This window comes from Salmo trutta, chromosome 4 (genome assembly GCF_901001165.1).
Source record: "Salmo trutta chromosome 4, fSalTru1.1, whole genome shotgun sequence".
NCBI lineage: Eukaryota > Metazoa > Chordata > Actinopteri > Salmoniformes > Salmonidae > Salmo > Salmo trutta.
In genome coordinates, this window is record NC_042960.1 from 63101718 (window position 1) to 63119823 (window position 18106).

General features: G+C 44.5%; 1 protein-coding gene across 1 annotated transcript; it reads left to right on the forward strand.

The window, feature by feature from the left end:
* The first annotated feature begins 4581 nt into the window (after window positions 1-4581).
* Window positions 4582-17846, forward strand: LOC115192828 (tripartite motif-containing protein 16-like). The gene is made up of 6 exons (XM_029751703.1): window positions 4582-5178; window positions 5581-5676; window positions 11854-12087; window positions 16755-16914; window positions 17040-17099; window positions 17335-17846. Exons 1-6 carry the CDS (start codon window positions 4582-4584, stop codon window positions 17844-17846), a joined length of 1659 nt encoding a protein of 552 aa, XP_029607563.1.
* Window positions 17847-18106: the final 260 nt, after the last annotated feature.

An 18106-nucleotide genomic window follows, 5' to 3' on the forward strand; every position in this document is an offset into this window, starting at 1 on the left:
GGACAATTATATGAAATTTTCTCAAGAGCAATTCCTGAGGGGGACACCAAAAGTAGTGCTGTAACACATAGCCTACATTGTAATATGGTAAATGTATATTGAGGAACCAAAGAAATAAGGTGTTTGCCGTACTCCTAACTACCGGTACCCAAAACTACACAACTAATCACAACAGCAATACCATTGCCTTTAACAAATCTTAGTTCAGTCACCAGTTTAAGTTGAGAGTGGGGGTATCCATGGCATTTTCCAATTATGTTCCTATTTTACAAGTCAAAAAAATGGAGAACCTTTCATAATGTTGCCAAACAAAGACTCAACAAACTTACCTGAGACTCCCTGTCTCTGCCAGTCTGTCCCTGCATATCTGTCCCCAACTCTGCTGTCTGTGTGCCATCTGTTGCCTGCTCTGCCTAATGACATCATTGTGAAACATTTCCATTAGAATTTCATTTCTTTCTTATGAACATTTTATCAACTAGTCTTTGAGATATTAGGCTACTAGGGTTCTTACTATGCGTTTTGGTGTATTGAAAAATACTCTGATGTCCGTCTTTTATTTTTTTGCCATTTTTCTACCTGGCTGGCTGGCTGGCTACACACACACACAGTGTGTAGGTTATTTACAGTAGGAGATGGGCTTCTATCTTATCTTTTATCATTCTATTTGGGCTTCGATCTAAAAGGTAGCTAGCAAATGTGAAACGGATTAAAATGACAAGAGTTGACAGCTGTATGAGTTCACCATTTACACAACATATGCTGCAACCTTTTGTAATTTTAATAGTTTGTTTCATATTGGCTGGCTTCCAACAATAGCTGAATTTGCAAAGCTAGCGAGCACCAATTCCGTTTCAGTTAAATAAAGGTGAAATAAAATAAATAAATAAAAGTTCCCTTGCGACAATTTAGCTTTTGCAACGAGACCATTAAATATATTTAAGACAATGGTAGAAAAGAGTGTAGTTCTGTTCAGTTTGGACTCCAGTTTATCGCTAAGCTTATCACAGGGACTTTGAAGCACTAACTTACATCATCTACATGCTGATCTTGGAATAAATTGACGATAGCAAAGATTCCATCTTTGACAAGGCCACATAAATGGAATAGGTACTAGCTAGCTTAATAGTTAATATTCGCGCGCTAGCTCTGCATATTCAGCTAGTGTGTGTGCGCGATTGACTGGATTAACCTCACGTCAGTTACGTTCATTGAGTGCCTTTCAGACAGTAGATACGACCCCTCTGTTACCTTGCCAACTAAGGAACTGGCAGTGGATCAAACCATTGTGAGGCAAAGGGTGGGGGGGTTGCAATCTTTTGAAACTTAAAAACGCGCTATTAAGTGTCTATAATCAGCACAATTGCTTTCATTGCGTATTTTTTATATTATTTAAACTACATAGTTATGTTTCAGTGATATATTGGGGGGGACAAATCATATTTTTCCCAGGATGGGGGGGTCGTGTCCCCCCCGTCCCCCCCGGGATTTCCACCCCTGACATAGACATATCATTACATACAGTAGAGAACACCATCTAGAAGACAGAGACATATCATTACATACAGTGTAGAACACCATCTAGAAGACAGAGACATTTCATTACATACAGTATAGAACACCATCTAGAAGACAGAGACATATCATTACATACAGTATAGAACACCATCTAGAAGACATATCATTACATACAGTATAGAACACCATCTAGAAGACATAGACATATCATTACATACAGTATAGAACACCATCTAGAAGACATAGCATTACATACAGTATAGAACACCATCTAGAAGACAGAGACATATCATTACATACAGTATAGAACACCATCTAGAAGACAGAGACATATCATTATATACAGTATAGACCACATCTAGAAGACAGAGACATATCATTACATACAGTATAGAACACCATCTAGAAGACAGAGACATATCATTACATACAGTATAGAACACCATCTAGAAGACAGAGACATATCATTACATACAGTATAGAACACCATCTAGAAGACAGAGACATATCATAACATACAGTATAGAACACCATCTAGAAGACAGAGACATATCATTACATACAGTATAGAACACCATCTAGAAGACAGAGACATATCATTACATACAGTATAGAACACCATCTAGAAGACATATCATTACATACAGTATAGAACACCATCTAGAAGACAGAGACATATCATTACATACAGTATAGAACACCATCTAGAAGACATATCATTACATACAGTATAGAACACCATCTAGAAGGCATAGACATATCATTACATACAGTATAGAACACCATCTAGAAGACAGAGACATATCATTACATACAGTATAGAACACCATCTAGAAGACAGAGACATATCATTATATACAGTATAGAACACCATCTAGAAGACATATCATTACATACAGTATAGAACACCATCTAGAAGACATATCATTACATACAGTATAGAACACCATCTAGAAGACAGAGACATATCATTACATACAGTATAGAACACCATCTAGAAGACATATCATTACATACAGTATAGAACACCATCTAGAAGACATAGACATATCATTACATACAGTATAGAACACCATCTAGAAGACAGAGACATATCATTACATACAGTATAGAACACCATCTAGAAGACAGAGACATATCATTATATACAGTATAGAACACCATCTAGAAGACATATCATTACATACAGTATAGAACACCATCTAGAAGACATATCATTACATACAGTATAGAACACCATCTAGAAGACATATCATTACATACAGTATAGAACACCATCTAGAAGACAGAGACATATCATTATATACAGTATAGAACACCATCTAGAAGACAGAGACATATCATTACATACAGTATAGAACACCATCTAGAAGACAGAGACATATCATTACATACAGTGTAGAACACCATCTAGAAGACAGAGACATATCATTACATACAGTATAGAACACCATCTAGAAGACAGAGACATATCATTACATACAGTATAGAACACCATCTAGAAGACATATCATTACATTCAGTATAGAACACCATCTAGAAGACAGAGACATATCATTACATACAGTATAGAACAGCATCTAGAAGACAGAGACATATCATTACATACAGTATAGAACACCATCTAGAAGACAGAGACATATCATTATATACAGTATAGAACACCATCTAGAAGACAGAGACATATCATTACATACAGTATAGAACACCATCTAGAAGACAGAGACATATCATTACATACAGTATAGAACACCATCTAGAAGACAGAGACATATCATAACACACAGTATAGAACACCATCTAGAAGACAGAGACATATCATTATATACAGTATAGAACACCATCTAGAAGACAGAGACATATCATTACATACAGTATAGAACACCATCTAGAAGACAGAGACATATCATTACATACAGTATAGAACACCATCTAGAAGACATATCATTACATACAGTATAGAACACCATCTAGAAGACAGAGACATATCATTACATACAGTATAGAACACCATCTAGAAGACAGAGACATATCATTACATACAGTATAGAACACCATCTAGAAGACATATCATTACATTGAGTATAGAACACCATCTAGAAGACAGAGACATATCATTACATACAGTATAGAACACCATCTAGAAGACAGAGACATATCATTATATACAGTATAGAACACCATCTAGAAGACGGAGACATATCATTACATACAGTATAGAACACCATCTAGAAGACAGAGACATATCATTACATACAGTATAGAACACCATCTAGAAGACAGAGACATATCATTACATACAGTATAGAACACCATCTAGAAGACAGAGACATATCATTACATACAGTATAGAACACCATCTAGAAGACAGAGACATATCATTACATACAGTATATCATAGATGACATGTATAAATCCTTACTTTATATTTCCTGTAACACTTTCCATTCCAGTAGCCTTATTACTGGTGAGGGTTACTGCTGCTAGTACAGTGGAAGAATGAGGCATCACAGTACTTGTTACACCACTGTACTAACAGGAACAATTACACACCAATAAACACACTGTAATGTAAAGTATTACCTCATTCCCAATGATCAGTCAATACATCCAGTATTCATTTCACCTACAGTACATTGTATCCATTTCAAGTCCCCCTCCCCCATTGTAGCTAATTATCTATAACACATTGTACAGTTTTACCAACACGTATGAGTTATTATGGAGGCTTATAGTTAGTGTCACAGCACATCAGTTTAAGACATTACAACTTTCTTTTAAAACATTATAATATGTACTTCATAGAAACTGTTACCCTTTATATATTCTAACCACTCTATTTAATGTATTCCATATTAAGGGTCCTAACCTAGGAACTCAAATATTTGTCTCTATTAACATTGTGTACAGTTCTCTCTCTCTCTCTAACCCCTCCCTCCCTCTAACCCCACCCCTCTGGCAGAACCAGGAAGTCCCTCCCCCTCCACAAACTCTCTTCTGAGGAAACGAAACTGATCTGAGTCTCTGTGTCGTCTGTCTGTGTGAGAGTGAACAACCGTCCAAATGGCTCAACAGGGAGTTCTGCTGGACCAGGACCAGTTCTGCTGTTCTGTCTGTCTGGATCTACTGAAGGAGCCGGTCACTGCTGCCTGTGGACACAGTTACTGTAGAATCTGTATTGAGGGCTGCTGGGATCAGGATGTTCTGAAAGGGGTCTATAGCTGTCCTCAGTGCAGACAGACCTTCACTCCAAGGCCTGTTCTGAAGAGAAACACCGTGCTGGCTGAGGTGGTGGAGAAATTAAAGAAGACAGGACTCCAGGCTGCTCCCCCTCCTGCTCTGTGCTATGCTGGACCTGGAGATGTGGCGTGTGATTTCTGCACTGGGACCAGAAAGCAGAAAGCCCTCATGTCCTGTCTGGCGTGTCTGGCCTCTTACTGTGAGACTCATCTCCAACCTCACTATGAATTTCCTGGTTTCAAGAAGCACAAGCTGGTCAAAGCCACCGCACAACTACAGGAGAAGATCTGCTCTCATCATGACAAACTGCTGGAGGTTTACTGTCGTACCGATCAGCAGTGTATCTGTTATCAGTGTGTGATGGATGAACATAAAGGCCATGATACAGTGTCAGCTGCAGCAGAGAGGACTGAGAAACAGGTAAGACCAGAACAACTTGTTGGTGACTGTCTGATAAACAAAGAATTAAAGATACACTGGGAACTAAGGCTCTTTATTTATATTTATTTATACTGTGAATTTAAATTAAATGGATCCACAAATATGAACACAAACCTTGATTAAATAGATATGTTAACCCAAATGTATCACCATTTTCTAAAGTCAAACAACATTATCATTCTGAATTCAGTCTCAACCCCTTGATACATGTAGTCCTACCATAAGAACTATAATCATTCACATAGCAACATAATATCATATTGTAAAGGGACCATCAATATTGTAGACCTTCCTCTCTATGGGCCCTATGTCACATTACTATACAATTGATCTACTGGATTAATAAAGCTTGATAGCTCATTGAAGAGTGATTCTCCACAGAGGCAGCTGGGGATGAGTCAGCAGAAGGTCCAGCAGAGATTCCAGGAGAGAGAGAAGGAGCTGAAGGAGCTCCAACAGGCTGTGGAGTCTTTCAAGGTGAGTATTGTTGACCAGAGGAGACACACCATTTCACTTCCCTCCTCCAGTCAGAGAGAGAGAGAGAGAGAGAGAGAGAGAGAGAGAGGGGCCCCTATCCAATCCCACTGATGTAGCCCTTCCAGAGAATATACTGCTTAATGTAACTGATGGGATATGAACCCAGGTCTACTGCAGGAGAAACCAACATCTAGACCGTTACACCAAGAGAACATTCCCTATTGGGCCGACACTGATTTTGAAGTTGCAGGCGGGGCTACCTCATCACATAACCATGAGTAACCATGACTACCTCATGTCCCCTATTCATGAACATGGAGCTCTCTTTCTCAATTCAATTCAAAGGGCTTTATTGGCATGGGAAACATATGTTTACATTGCCAAAGCAAGTGAAATAGATAATAAACAAAAGTGAAATAAACAATCAGAAATGAACAGTAAACATTACATTCACAAACGTTTCAAAGGAATAGAGACATTTGAAATGTTATAATTCCAGATCAAACAGAGTGAGCTGTGCGCCAGACTGAGTTCTGGAGGTGAAATGGAAATGAATGAGGGAGAGTTAAGTGAGGTAGAAGGTGTGGTGAAGAGCTCAGAACCAGAGCCTGGCATCAATGGACATGATAAAGAAGAATCTGGTGCAGTAGGAATTACATTTTTGGAGAAAGTGGATCCATATCTTTTGGCAGATCCATGTGTGGTTTCAGGGTGGGTGGGAAAGGAGTTGGGTGCAGTTGAATCAGTGAAGGTAATCTGTAGTGGACTTGTGATATTTGTTTGTGTTTCTTCTGACCAGAGGGAGTGGGAGCTCCATGTCACGTAACTTGGGTCAAGATCTGTTTCTTGCTTTGCTCTTAGGAACAGGACACCATTGAAAGGAGTGATTTCTGGGGGAGTGTTAAATGTGGAAGTGGAGCAATTGAAGTTGCTGCCCATCGTTTGGTGCGACGCAGACCCGGTGGTGAGCGTGGTGAAACAGAGGAGTCACTGTCAGAGTTTGAGTGTTTACCCGACAAAGTCATGTTAGGATATATCAGTTATCCTGTTAGAGTCTTTGTGTTGAATCCACTGAGCTGTTTCAGGTGCAACGTTTATGGTCATGTTGCAGCAGTTTGTAGGAGGGAGATTCCAATATGTGGGAAGTGTGCAGGAGGTCATGGGATAGAGGACTGTGTAGTTTTGGTGGATAAAGTTGTGTGTGTCAACTGTAGGGGTGTCCATGTTGCTGGGGATCAGAAGTGTCCGGTGAGAGAGAGGCAGGTTGAGGTGGCTAGAGTCAGAGTAGTACAGAAGGTGTTGTATGCTGAGGCAGTGAAGAAAGTAGAGGAGGATGGGTCAAGGGTGAGGGATCCTGAGAGGATCCCTGTGAGTAGTAGATCTGTGCCAGCACAGAGGGATGGGCCAACGAGTGATATATGCTTCAGTAAGGTTGGCTTCTTAGTGTTCATAGCAATGGTTATAAACTGTACCACAGAAATGGAACGTAAATCACAGAAAATAGATGTTGTGGTGGCAGCTGCAGAGAAGTATTTGGTCATATGAGATTTGACTTCAGAAGAGTTCCAGGGTGTGTTGAGTGGTGGTGTCCCGTCCTCCCAGGTCGTTGGCATGGTGCAGGAGCAGATAGGGTCAAAGTAGTGGAATGGGGTAGTGGGTTTTTAATGACTGTAGGGTTAGTTGGAAGGGTGTTTTTTAGTATTATCATTATTTCCCCTTTTCCCATTTTGTATCACAACGTAAAATAGATTAATATTATAGTCCACTTGGGGGAGAAAATGCAACATATTAGATGCCAACCGCCGTTAAACTCCAAAGAAGAAGAAATGTTATATTATGTCTATGTACAGTGTTGTAATGATGTCTCTCTCTCTCTCATTCCATCACTTTCATGGTAGTTGGTTGTGTGGGTCTCTGGTTATGAATGGGATGCTGACAGACAATCGTTGATGGATATTTATAGAGCTCTGATCAGGATGACAATTGATTACGGGTGTATAGTTTATGGAACAGCAGCAAAGACTTGTCTTCAGAAGCTGGACAGAATCCAGTATATAGCTTTAAGGATATGTATTGGTTGCATTTAAATCAACATCTGTATGTGTCTTACTAGTGGAGGCAGGTGAGATGCCTTTGGATATACGGTGTAATAAATTGTCATTATCTTATTGGGTTGAAAGGCTGTGAGGTTGAGCATCACACTGCTACTGTTCTAGATGACTGTTGGGAATATACTAGTAGACAAGGCAGTGGTTTTGGTTGGACAGTTGTAGGTATCAATGAGAGGTGGTGTTTCCTCGATTGTGTTTAGGACATTGTACATTGAACTGGTCGTTCCATCTGGTTGGCAGATGGAAAGATTGAAGTGTAGGGTCATTGAGGTTGGGGGGGTTTGGAAGGGATTTTGGGGGATGGGGGAGGGTCTATTAGAAGTTAGTAGGACTCTTTTTTATTTTCTCAGAAGTACTGAGTTAGGTAGGAGGATTTAGAAATGTTGTAAACCGTGATTGAACACTCCAGCACAGTAGGTGGCGCCATGCACCTTTAACGTTGGTTTGAGGACCTCCATTATATCATAGAAGAAGAAGAAGTTGGTAAAGTGAGGTTTTGTGGTTTGTGAAGAGTGCAGCTATTCTTTTGCCTATTTTCCAAATGTATTTTGTCATGGTGGAGGGTTTGTTGATTGGTTTCCACTGTTTGTCGGTTAGAGTTGAGGGGGGCGTAGGGTAGTTTGATGGCCTCAACCGAGTGGAGAAGAAACGCTGTCTCTTCAGGTCCGTTCTGGAGAATGGTGTGGAGGAATTGTTGATCCTGGTCGGTGAACAGGTGGGAACATATTCACTCTGTATCCAGAATGAACAAGGTGCTGGTTGTGGTAATGAAAAGGTGAGTCTTGTTGTCCGGCTAGTTACCAGTATGGTTTTAATGAGGGGTGTGTTGGTGCCGATTTCGACAAGAGTAGTGGTGTCTAATCTGCCTCCATTTATTACGACCGAACACATCCGTAAAGAGTAGGTTCGTTTTGCTAAATGTGGATGTGTTTTTCTGAACTAAATTCAAGGTTAAACAGGGGAGGGGTGGTACACAGGGTTTGTTAACACAGAGGAGCCCAGTGATATAATATTATATATATAATATTACTATATGTCCCAGCTGTTTGCTGTGGTTTTGAATTAATTCTCTTCCAGCCCGCGTTGACCTTGTTGGTTTACCTCAGGTAACTTATTATTAACTATCCTTGTAGGTTTACCTCAGGTAACTTATTATTAACTATCCTTGTAGGTTTACATCAGGTAACTTATTATTAACTATCCTGGTAGGTTTACCTCAGGTAACTTATTATTAACTATCCTTGTAGGTTTACCTCAGGTAACTTATTATTAACTATCCTTGTAGGTTTACCTCAGGTAACTTATTATTAACTATCCTTGAAGGTTTACCTCAGGTAACTTATTATTAACAATCCTTGTAGGTTTACCTCAGGTAACTTATTATTAAGTATCCTTGTAGGTTTACCTCAGGTAACTTATTATTAACCAGGTTACAGCTACTTGGTGGGGAAACTCACTGTTCACCTGGTTACAGGTTGTAGTGGCCTACAGGCATGGTTGGCGCAAAGCCTTCAAACGTTAAACATGTTCTGGTCATGGTTAACTGTATTTTTTTTTATATATATAAAAAAATGTAAAATCTCAACAAATCGCATGTCCCTGTTCTCTTTTTCAAGATGTGGCCGATTTAAACAGTCAGAAAAAAAATAAGAAATAACCTTTTTAAGGATTTGTTGTTTCTAAATGGCTGCTGGGTAATTTGATATGTGCTGAAATCTGTTAGTTCGTAGACATCAAATAGAGAGAATGCTGCGCAGGTTCACTGAGTTGTAAACCTAATGGATAGGTGGAGCTCATTGATTTGTAGCTCTGACAGTTGCTACCTCAGATTATGAGCCTATCAAGTGTGGTGAATGAGGTATGTAGTATCCACAGAAGACCACAGGGAGGAGCAAGAGAGATATAAACACATACAGTTTTTCTCTTTAAATACCCTGAACCTAACAATCAATCAAATGTATTTATAAAGTCCTTTTTACATCAGCAGATGTCACAAAGTGCTGTACAGAAACTCTAACCCTACGTATAACCTATTTTATCCTGAACCCTAATTCTAGGGTAGGGTAGCCTAAAACTATTTTAGTAATAATATTATGTTAGTAAATACCATTTTAGTACTAAATAACATTTGTTATTTTTTAAATAAAACCCATGTAAGCATTTGCTTTTTATTGAAAAGTTAATAAGGACTAATGAAAAGTTAATAAGTTACTGCCACGCTTTTATATTTTAAATGTAACCTTTATTTAACTAGGCAAGTCAGTTAAGAACAAATTCTTATTTACAATGATGGCCTACCAGGGAACAGTGGGTTAACTGCCTTGTTCAGGGGCAGAACGACAGATTTGTACCTTGTCAGCTCGGGGATTCAATCCAGCAACCTTTCGGTTACTAGCCCAGCGCTCTAACCACTAGACTACCTGTCACCTCTACACTCTAACCACTAGACTACCTGCCACCTCTACACTCTAACCACTAGACTACCTGCCACCTCTACACTCTAACCACTAGACTACCTGCCACCTCTACACTCTAACCACTAGACTACCTGCCACCTCTACACTCTAACCACTAGGCTACCTGCCACCTCTACACTCTAACCACTAGACTACCTGCCACCTCTACACTCTAACCACTAGGCTACCTGTCACCTCTACACTCTAACCACTAGGCTACCTGCCGCCTCTACACTCTAACCACTAGACTACCTGCCGCCTCTACACTCTAACCACTAGACTACCTGTCACCTCTACACTCTAACCACGAGGTTACCTGCCACCTCCACACTCTAACCACTAGACTACCTGCCCCCCTTTCACAGACATCTAGTTTACATATACATGTGAGTCATTTATCAGACACTCTTATCCAGAGCCACGAGGGTTAAGAGCCCAAATCTGCCTAAAAAAGGTGATTTACAGATTTTTCACCTAGTCTGCTCGGGGATTTGAACCAGCCACCTTTCAGTTACTGCCCAACGTTCTTAACCACTAGATTAAAAACCACTAAATGTTAAACACAAAGTCAAATGGTGGTAGATAAATGGTAAGCTGGTTAAATTAAAGACTGCTGTTATAACTTTCAGACTGCCATTGTTTTGGGGAAAAGGGACATGTCTATTTCTCCAATTATCTGTAATTGATGTATTTATTTTAATGGTTTGAAGTTCTACACCATTTTAATCAGGATTACCTATTATTTCTAATGATGTAAGTTTGAGCAGCTTAGTTATAGTATGTCTGTTTATTTCACTAAATATCTCACAATGTGTACATTTAAATGTTTTCATGTCAGACACCATTTTAATCAGGAGAATCTCCTCTTTCTAATGACATAAGGTCGGGCAGCGTCATCTGCTGTCATCGATCACTAGACCAGAAATAGTCAGAAGTTGCATGTTTTTCCTACTTCCTGGTAATGCAGACATGAACACACTTGGCACCATCGAGGTGCGGATGTTTACTTTCTACACCAGTTGTTATTTTTCAGTTTGGTCCTAAGAACAGGTTTTAGTGGTCAAATAAAAAGGTAGACATTTTTTGGTGCCCTTTAGGGGAAATGGAATTCTAAGGATCATTCCAGTCAGAAGAGGCTCTGTGAAGGTTTGTTTCAATTCATTTGCTTTGGCCTCGCTAGTGTTCCAGATCAGACAACGTTCTAGGGACGTTTTGACTGGTTCTATTGTCCAGCCTACTAGGACTCAGGAGACAGAGGCTGGGTCTAGCTCTGCTACGGGGCAGGCTACTGGAGGGGGGACCAGGAGGGAGGAGAGTAGAGCAGGACCAAGTGGTGTTCTGTACCTGCCTGTCCAGGAGGGGGGACAAGGCCTGGTGGACCTGGAGAGCAGGGTGGCAGCGTTCTGACTCAATGAGGTGCAGAGGCTACTGTACCTACTGTCTCTCTCTCTGTCTCTCTCTCTCTCTCTCTCTCTCTCTCTCTCTGTCTCTCTCTGTCTCTGTCTCTATCTCTCTGTCTCTCTCTTCTCTCTCTCTCTCTCTCTCTCTGTCTCTCTCTCTGTCTCTCTCTCTCTCTCTCTCTCTGTCTCTCTCTCTCTCTCTCTTAACAGCGCTCTGCACAGGCAGCAGTGGAGGACAGTGATCAGATCTTTACTGATCTGATCCGCTCCATTGAGAGAAGGAACTCTGAGGTGAAGGAGCTGATCAGAGCCCAAGAGAAGGCTCAAGTGAGTCAAGCTGAAGGACTCCTGGAGCAACTGAAGCAGGAGATAGCTGAGCTGAGGAAGAGAAGCACTGAGCTGGAGCAGCTCTCACACACAGAGGATCACATCCATTTCCTCCAGGTAACTAAACTGTCTTGTTACATGTGATATGAAATGAACTTCATGTGAAACTATTCATCTCAATCATTATGTTGTCCTGTCTGTCTCTCTTTGTCCCTCTCTCTCTCTCTCTTTGTTACTCTCTATTTGTCCATCTATCTTGTTGTCCCTCTCTCTCTCTGTCCCTCTCTCTCACTGTCCATCTCTCTCTGTCCCTTTTTGTCCCTCTCTCTCTTTGTCCCTCTGTCCCTCTCTCTCTGTGTCCCTCTCTGTGTCCCTCTCTGTGTCCCTCTCTGTGTCCCTCTCTGTGTCCCTCTCTGTGTCCCTCTCTGTCCCTCGCTCTCTGTCCCTTGCTCTCTGTCCCTCGCTCTCTGTCCCTCGCTCTCTGTCCCTCGCTCTCTGTCCCTTTTTGTCCGTCTCTCTCTTTGTCCCTCTTTGTCCCTCGCTCTCTGTCCCTCTCTCTCTCTGTCCCTCTCCCTCTCTCTCTGTCCCTCTCTCTCTCTGTCCCTCTCTCTCTCTCTCTGTCCCTCTCTCTCTCTCTGTGTCCCTCCCTCTCTCTCTCTCTGTCTCTGTCCCACTCTCTCTCTCCCTCTCTCTCTCTCTCTCTGTGTCCCTCTCTTTGTCCCTATCTGTCCCTCTCCCTCTTTCTGTCCCTCTCTCTCTTTGTCCCTCTCTCTTTGTCCCTGTCTGTGTCTCTCTCTCTCTCTCTCGTTGTCCCTCTCTCTCGTTGTCCCTCTCTCTCTGTGTCCCTCTCTCTCTGTGTCCCTCTCTCTCTGTGTCCCTCTGTCTCTGTGTCCCTCTGTCTCTCTGTGTCTCTCTCCCTCTCTCTCTCTGTCCCTCTCTCTCTCTGTCCCTCTCTTTCTGTCTCTCTTTCCCTTTGTCCATCTTTGTCCCTCTCTCTCTCTGTCCCTCTCTCTCTCTGTCCCTCTCTCTCTCTGTCCCCCTCTCTCTTTGTTCTCTTTGTCCCTCTCTTTGTCCCTCTCTCTCTTTGTCCCTATTTGTCCCTCTCTCTCTCTTTGTCCCTCTCTCTCTCTTTGTCCCTCTCTCTCTCTTTGTCCTTCTCTCTCTCTGTGTCCCCCTCTCTCTGTGTCCCCCTCTCTGTCCCTCCCTCTCTCTGTCCCCCTCTCTCTGTCCCCCTCTCTCTGTCCCCCTCTCTCTGTTCCTCTTTGTCCCTCTGTCTCTGTCCCGCTCTGTCTCTGTCCCTGTCTCTCTTTGTCCTTCTTTGTCCCTCTCTCTCTTTGTCCCTCTTTGTCCCTCTCTGTTCTCTTTGTCCCTCTCTCTCTTTTGTCCCTCTGTGTCCCTCTCTCTCTGTGTCCCTCTCGCTCTGTGTCCGTCCCTCTCTCTCTGTGTCCCGTCCCTCTCTCTCTGTGTCCCGTCCCTCTCTCTCTGTGTCCCGTCCCTCTCTCTCTGTGTCCCGTCCCTCTCTCTCTGTGTCCCGTCCCTCTCTCTCTGTGTCCCGTCCCTCTCTCTCTGTGTCCCGTCCCTCTCTCTCTGTGTCCCGTCCCTCTCTCTCTGTGTCTCTCTCCCTCTGTCTCTCTGTGTCTCTCTCTCTCTGTCTCTCTGTGTCTCTCTCTCTCTGTCTCTCTTTCCCTTTGTCCATCTTTGTCCCTCTCTCTCTTTGTCCCTCTCTCTCTGTCCCTCTCTCTCTGTGTCCCCCTCTCTCTTTGTCCTTCTTTGTCCCCCTCTCTCTTTGTCCTTCTTTGTCCCCCTCGCTCTCTGTCCCTCGCTCTCTGTCCCTCGCTCTCTGTCCCTCGCTCTCTGTCCCTTTTTGTCCGTCTCTCTTTTTGTCCCTCGCTCTCTGTCCCTGTCCCTCTTTGTCCCTCGCTCTCTGTCCCTCTCTCTCTCTGTCCCTCTCTCTCTCTGTCCCTCTCTCTCTGTCCCTCTCTCCCTCTCTGTCCCTCTCTCTCTCTCTCTCTGTCCCTCCCTCTCTCTCTCTCTGTGTCCCTCTGTCTCTGTCCCTCTCTCTCTGTGTCCCTCTCTCTCTCTCTCTCTCTGTGTCCCTCTCTTTGTCCCTATTTGTCCCTCTCCCTCTCTCTGTCCCTCTCTCTCTTTGTCCCTCTCTTTGTCCCTGTCTGTGTCTCTCTCTCTGTCCCTCGTTGTCCCTCTCTCTCGTTGTCACTTTCTCTCTGTGTCCCTCTCTCTCTGTGTCCCCCTCTCTCTCTGTGTCCCCCTCTCTCTCTGTGTCCCCCTCTCTCTCTGTGTCCCCCTCTCTCTCTGTGTCCCCCTCTCTCTGTGTCCCCCTCTCTCTGTGTCCCCCTCTCTCTGTCCCCCTCTCTCTGTCCCCCTCTCTCTGTTCCTCTTTGTCCCTCTGTCTCTGTCCCTGTCTCTCTCTTTGTCCTTCTTTGTCCCTCTCTCTCTTTGTCCGTCTTTGTCCCTCTCTCTTTGTTCTCTGTGTCCCTCTCTCTCTGTGTCCCTCTCTGTGTCCCTCCCTCTCTCTCTGTGTCCCTCTCTCTCTCTCTCTGTGTCCCTCTCTCTCTCTCTGTGTCCCTCCCTCTCTCTCTGTGTCCCTCCCTCTCTCTCTGTGTCCCTCCCTCTCTCTCTGTGTCCCTCCCTCTCTCTCTGTGTCCCTCCCTCTCTCTCTCTGTGTTCCTCCCTCTCTATCTCGATGTCCGTCCCTCTCTCTCTGTGTCCGTCCCTCTCTCTCTCTGTGTCCGTCCCTCTCTCTCTCTGTGTCCGTCCCTCTCTCTCTCTGTGTCCGTCCCTCTCTCTCTCTGTGTCCGTCCCTCTCTCTCTCTGTGTCCGTCCCTCTCTCTCTCTGTGTCCGTCCCTCTCTCTCTCTGTGTCCGTCCCTCTCTCTCTGTGTGTCCGTCCCCTCTCTGTGTGTCCGTCCCCTCTCTCTGTGTGTCCGTCCCTCTCTCTCTGTGTCCCGTCCCTCTCTCTCTGTGTCCCGTCCCTCTCTCTCTGTGTCCCGTCCCTCTCTCTCTGTGTCCCGTCCCTCTCTCTCTGTGTCCCCCCCCTCTCTCTCTGTGTCCCCCCCTCTCTCTCTGTCTGTGCGTCCCCCTCTCTCTCTGTGTCCCCCCCTCTCTCTCTGTGTCCCCCCCCTCTCTTTCTGTGTCCCCCCCTCTCTCTCTGTGTCCCCCCCTCACTCTCTGTGTCCCCCCCTCTCTCTCTGTGTCCCCCTCTCTGTCCCGCTCTGTCTCTGTCCCTCTCTGTCCCTCTCTCTCTCTTTGTCCTTCTCTGTCCCTCTCTCTCTCTCTTTGTCCCTCTTTGTCCCTCTTTCTTTGTCCATCTCTCTCTTTCCCTCTCTCTGTCCCCCTCTCTCTGTCCCCCTCTCTCTGTCCCCCTCTCTCTGTCCCTCTCTCTCTTTGTCCCTCTTTGTCCCTCTCTCTCTTTGTCCCTCTTTGTCCCTCTCTCTTTGTCCCTCTTTGTCCCTCTCTCTCTCTTTGTCCCTCTCTCTCTCTTTGTCCCTCTTTGTCCGTCTCTCTCTCTCTTTGTCCCTCTCTCTCTCTTTGCCCCTCTTTGTCCCTTTCTCTCTGTGTCCCTCTCTCTCTGTGTCCCTTTCTCTCTGTGTCCCTCTCTCTCTGTGTCCCTTTCTCTCTGTGTCCCTCTCTCTCTGTGTCCCTCTCTCTCTGTGTGTCCCCCTCTCTCTCTGTGTCCCCCTCTCTGTCCCTCTCGCTGTCCCCATCTCTCTCCCTCTCTCTGTCCCATCTCTCTCACTCTCTCTGTCCCCATCTCTCTCCCTCTCTCTGTCCCCATCTCTCTCCCTCTCTTTGTCCCTCTCTCTCTGTGTCCCTCTCTCTCTGTGTCCCCCCCTCTCTCTGTGTGTCCCCCCCTCTCTCTGTGTGTCCCCCCCTCTCTCTGTGTGTCCCCCCCCTCTCTCTGTGTGTCCCGCTGTCCCCATCTCTCTCCCTCTCTCTGTCCCATCTCTCTCCCTCTCTCTGTCCCCATCTCTCTCCCTCTCTCTGTCCCCATCTCTCTCCCTCTCTTTGTCCCTCTCTCTCTGTGTCCCTCTCTCTCTGTGTCCCCCCCTCTCTCTGTGTGTCCCCCCCTCTCTCTGTGTGTCCCCCCCTCTCTCTGTGTGTCCCCCCCTCTCTCTGTGTGTCCCCCCCTCTCTCTGTGTGTCCCCCTCTCTCTCTGTGTGTCCCCCTCTCTGTCCCTCTCGCTGTCCCCATCTCTCTCCCTCTCTCTGTCCCCATCTCTCTCTGTCCCCATCTCTCTCCCTCTCTTTGTCCCTCTCTCTCTCTGTCCCTCTCTCTCTTTGTCCCTCTCTCTTTGTCCCTCTCTCTCTTTGTCCACATCTCTCTGTCCCCCTTTGTCCCTCTCTGTCCACATCTCTCTCCCTCTCTCTCTTTGTCCCTCTTTGTCCCTCTCTCTCTTTGTCCCGCTTTGTCCCTCTCTCTCTTTGTCCCTCTGTGTCCCTCTCTCGCTTTGTCCCTCTGTGTCCCTCTCTCGCTTTGTCCCTCTGTGTCCCTCTCTCTCTCTGTCCCTCTCTCTCTTTGTCCCTCTCTTTGTCTCTCTGTGTCCCCCTCTCTCTCTCTCCCTTTCTGTCTCTCTCTGTCCCTCTCTCTGTCCCTGTCCATCTCCCTCTCTCTATCTCTCTGTCCCTCTCTGTCTGTCTCTATCTCTCTGTCTCTCTCTTTGTCACTCTCTCTCTTTGTCCCTCTCTCTCTTTGTCCCTCTCTTTGTCTCTCTTTGTCCCTCTCTTTGTCTCTCTTTGTCCCCCTCTCTCTCTCTCTCTCTCTCTCCAGAGTTATCAGTCTCTCTCCAGTATCAGTGTATCTTCAGACTTACCCAGCATCGTTGTCCGTCCTCTTCAGTACTTTGGAGATGTGAGTAAGACTGTGTCTGAACTGAGAGAGAAACTAGAAGACTTCCTTAAAGGAGAATGGACCAAGATCTCCACTATAGGTGTGTTGAAAATAATAACAACATCAACTTTAGACCATTGAAAGTTCCCTACTAGTCATATACATGTGGAATATGGTATGATGATAACATTCTCTCTCTCTGGCAATGTGTTTGTGTGTCTGTAGTGAATATAGTGGATGTTGTTCTGCCTCCAGAGCCCAAGACCAGAGAACAGTTGTTACAATGTGAGTCTCTTTATTGTGAAGTAACTAACAGTCTCTTTTTACTGACACTCCTAACAATCCTCTAGAAATATATAGCAATAGTAGATCTAACCAAAGACTGGGTATCTATCTGACTCCTCATATTTCTCTGGTTTGATCTCTGCTGTGCTCTAATCAAAGACAGGGTAGATACAGTATCTGACTTAACTTATTGTTCTAACTCCCCTCATTGGTCTCTGCTCTGCTCTTCTCCCAGATTCCTGTCAGCTCACACTGGACCCAAACACAGCACACACACACCTCTCTCTGTCTGAAGGGAACAGAAAGGTGACCTATACAGACCAAGTCCAACCATATCCTGACCATCCAGACAGATTCACCAACTACAACCAGGTTCTGTGTAGAGAGGGTCTGTCTGGACGCTGTTACTGGGAGGTGGAGTGGAGTGGGGTGTATGTTATTACAGCAGTCTCATATAAAGACATCAGCAGAACAGAGACATGTAGTAGATTTGGATTCAATAATAAGTCCTGGGGTTTACAGTGCTCTAGAGGTGGTTATTGTTTCAGACACAATAATGTTGTGACTAAAGTATCAGGCCCTCAGTCCTCCAGAGTAGGAGTGGACCTGGATCACAAGGCAGGTACTCTGTCCTTCTACAGTGTCTCTGACACAATGACCCTCCTCCACAGAGTCCAGACCACATTCACTCAGCCCCTCTATCCTGGGTTTTGGCTCTCTGGTACTGCTGAGCTGGTTAAACTGTAGTAGGGTCCACATAGATACTAGTCATGCTGGTGTAGTCTATAGCTGAGCTGGTTAAACTGTAGTAGGGTCCACATAGATACTAGTCATGCTGGTGTAGTCTATAACTGAGCTGGTTAAACTGTAGTAGGGTCCACATAGATACTAGTCATGCTGGTGTAGTCTATAGCGGAGCTGGTTAAACTGTAGTAGGATCCACATAGATACTAGTCATGCTGGTGTAGTCTATAGCTGAGCTGGTTAAACTGTAGTAGGGTCCACAT

What these genes read in the sequence shown, in the direction of transcription:
- LOC115192828 (XM_029751703.1), top strand. Translation starts at nt 4,582, where the DNA reads ATGGCTCAACAGGGAGTTCTGCTGGACCAGGACCAGTTCTGCTGTTCT. An exon ending in AGGCTGTGGAGTCTTTCAAG is followed by an intron (nt 5,677 to 11,853) that starts GTGAGTATTGTT and finishes CTCTCTTAACAG; the next exon opens with CGCTCTGCACAGGCAGCAGT. An exon ending in GACCAAGATCTCCACTATAG is followed by an intron (nt 16,915 to 17,039) that starts GTGTGTTGAAAA and finishes GTGTGTCTGTAG; the next exon opens with TGAATATAGTGGATGTTGTT.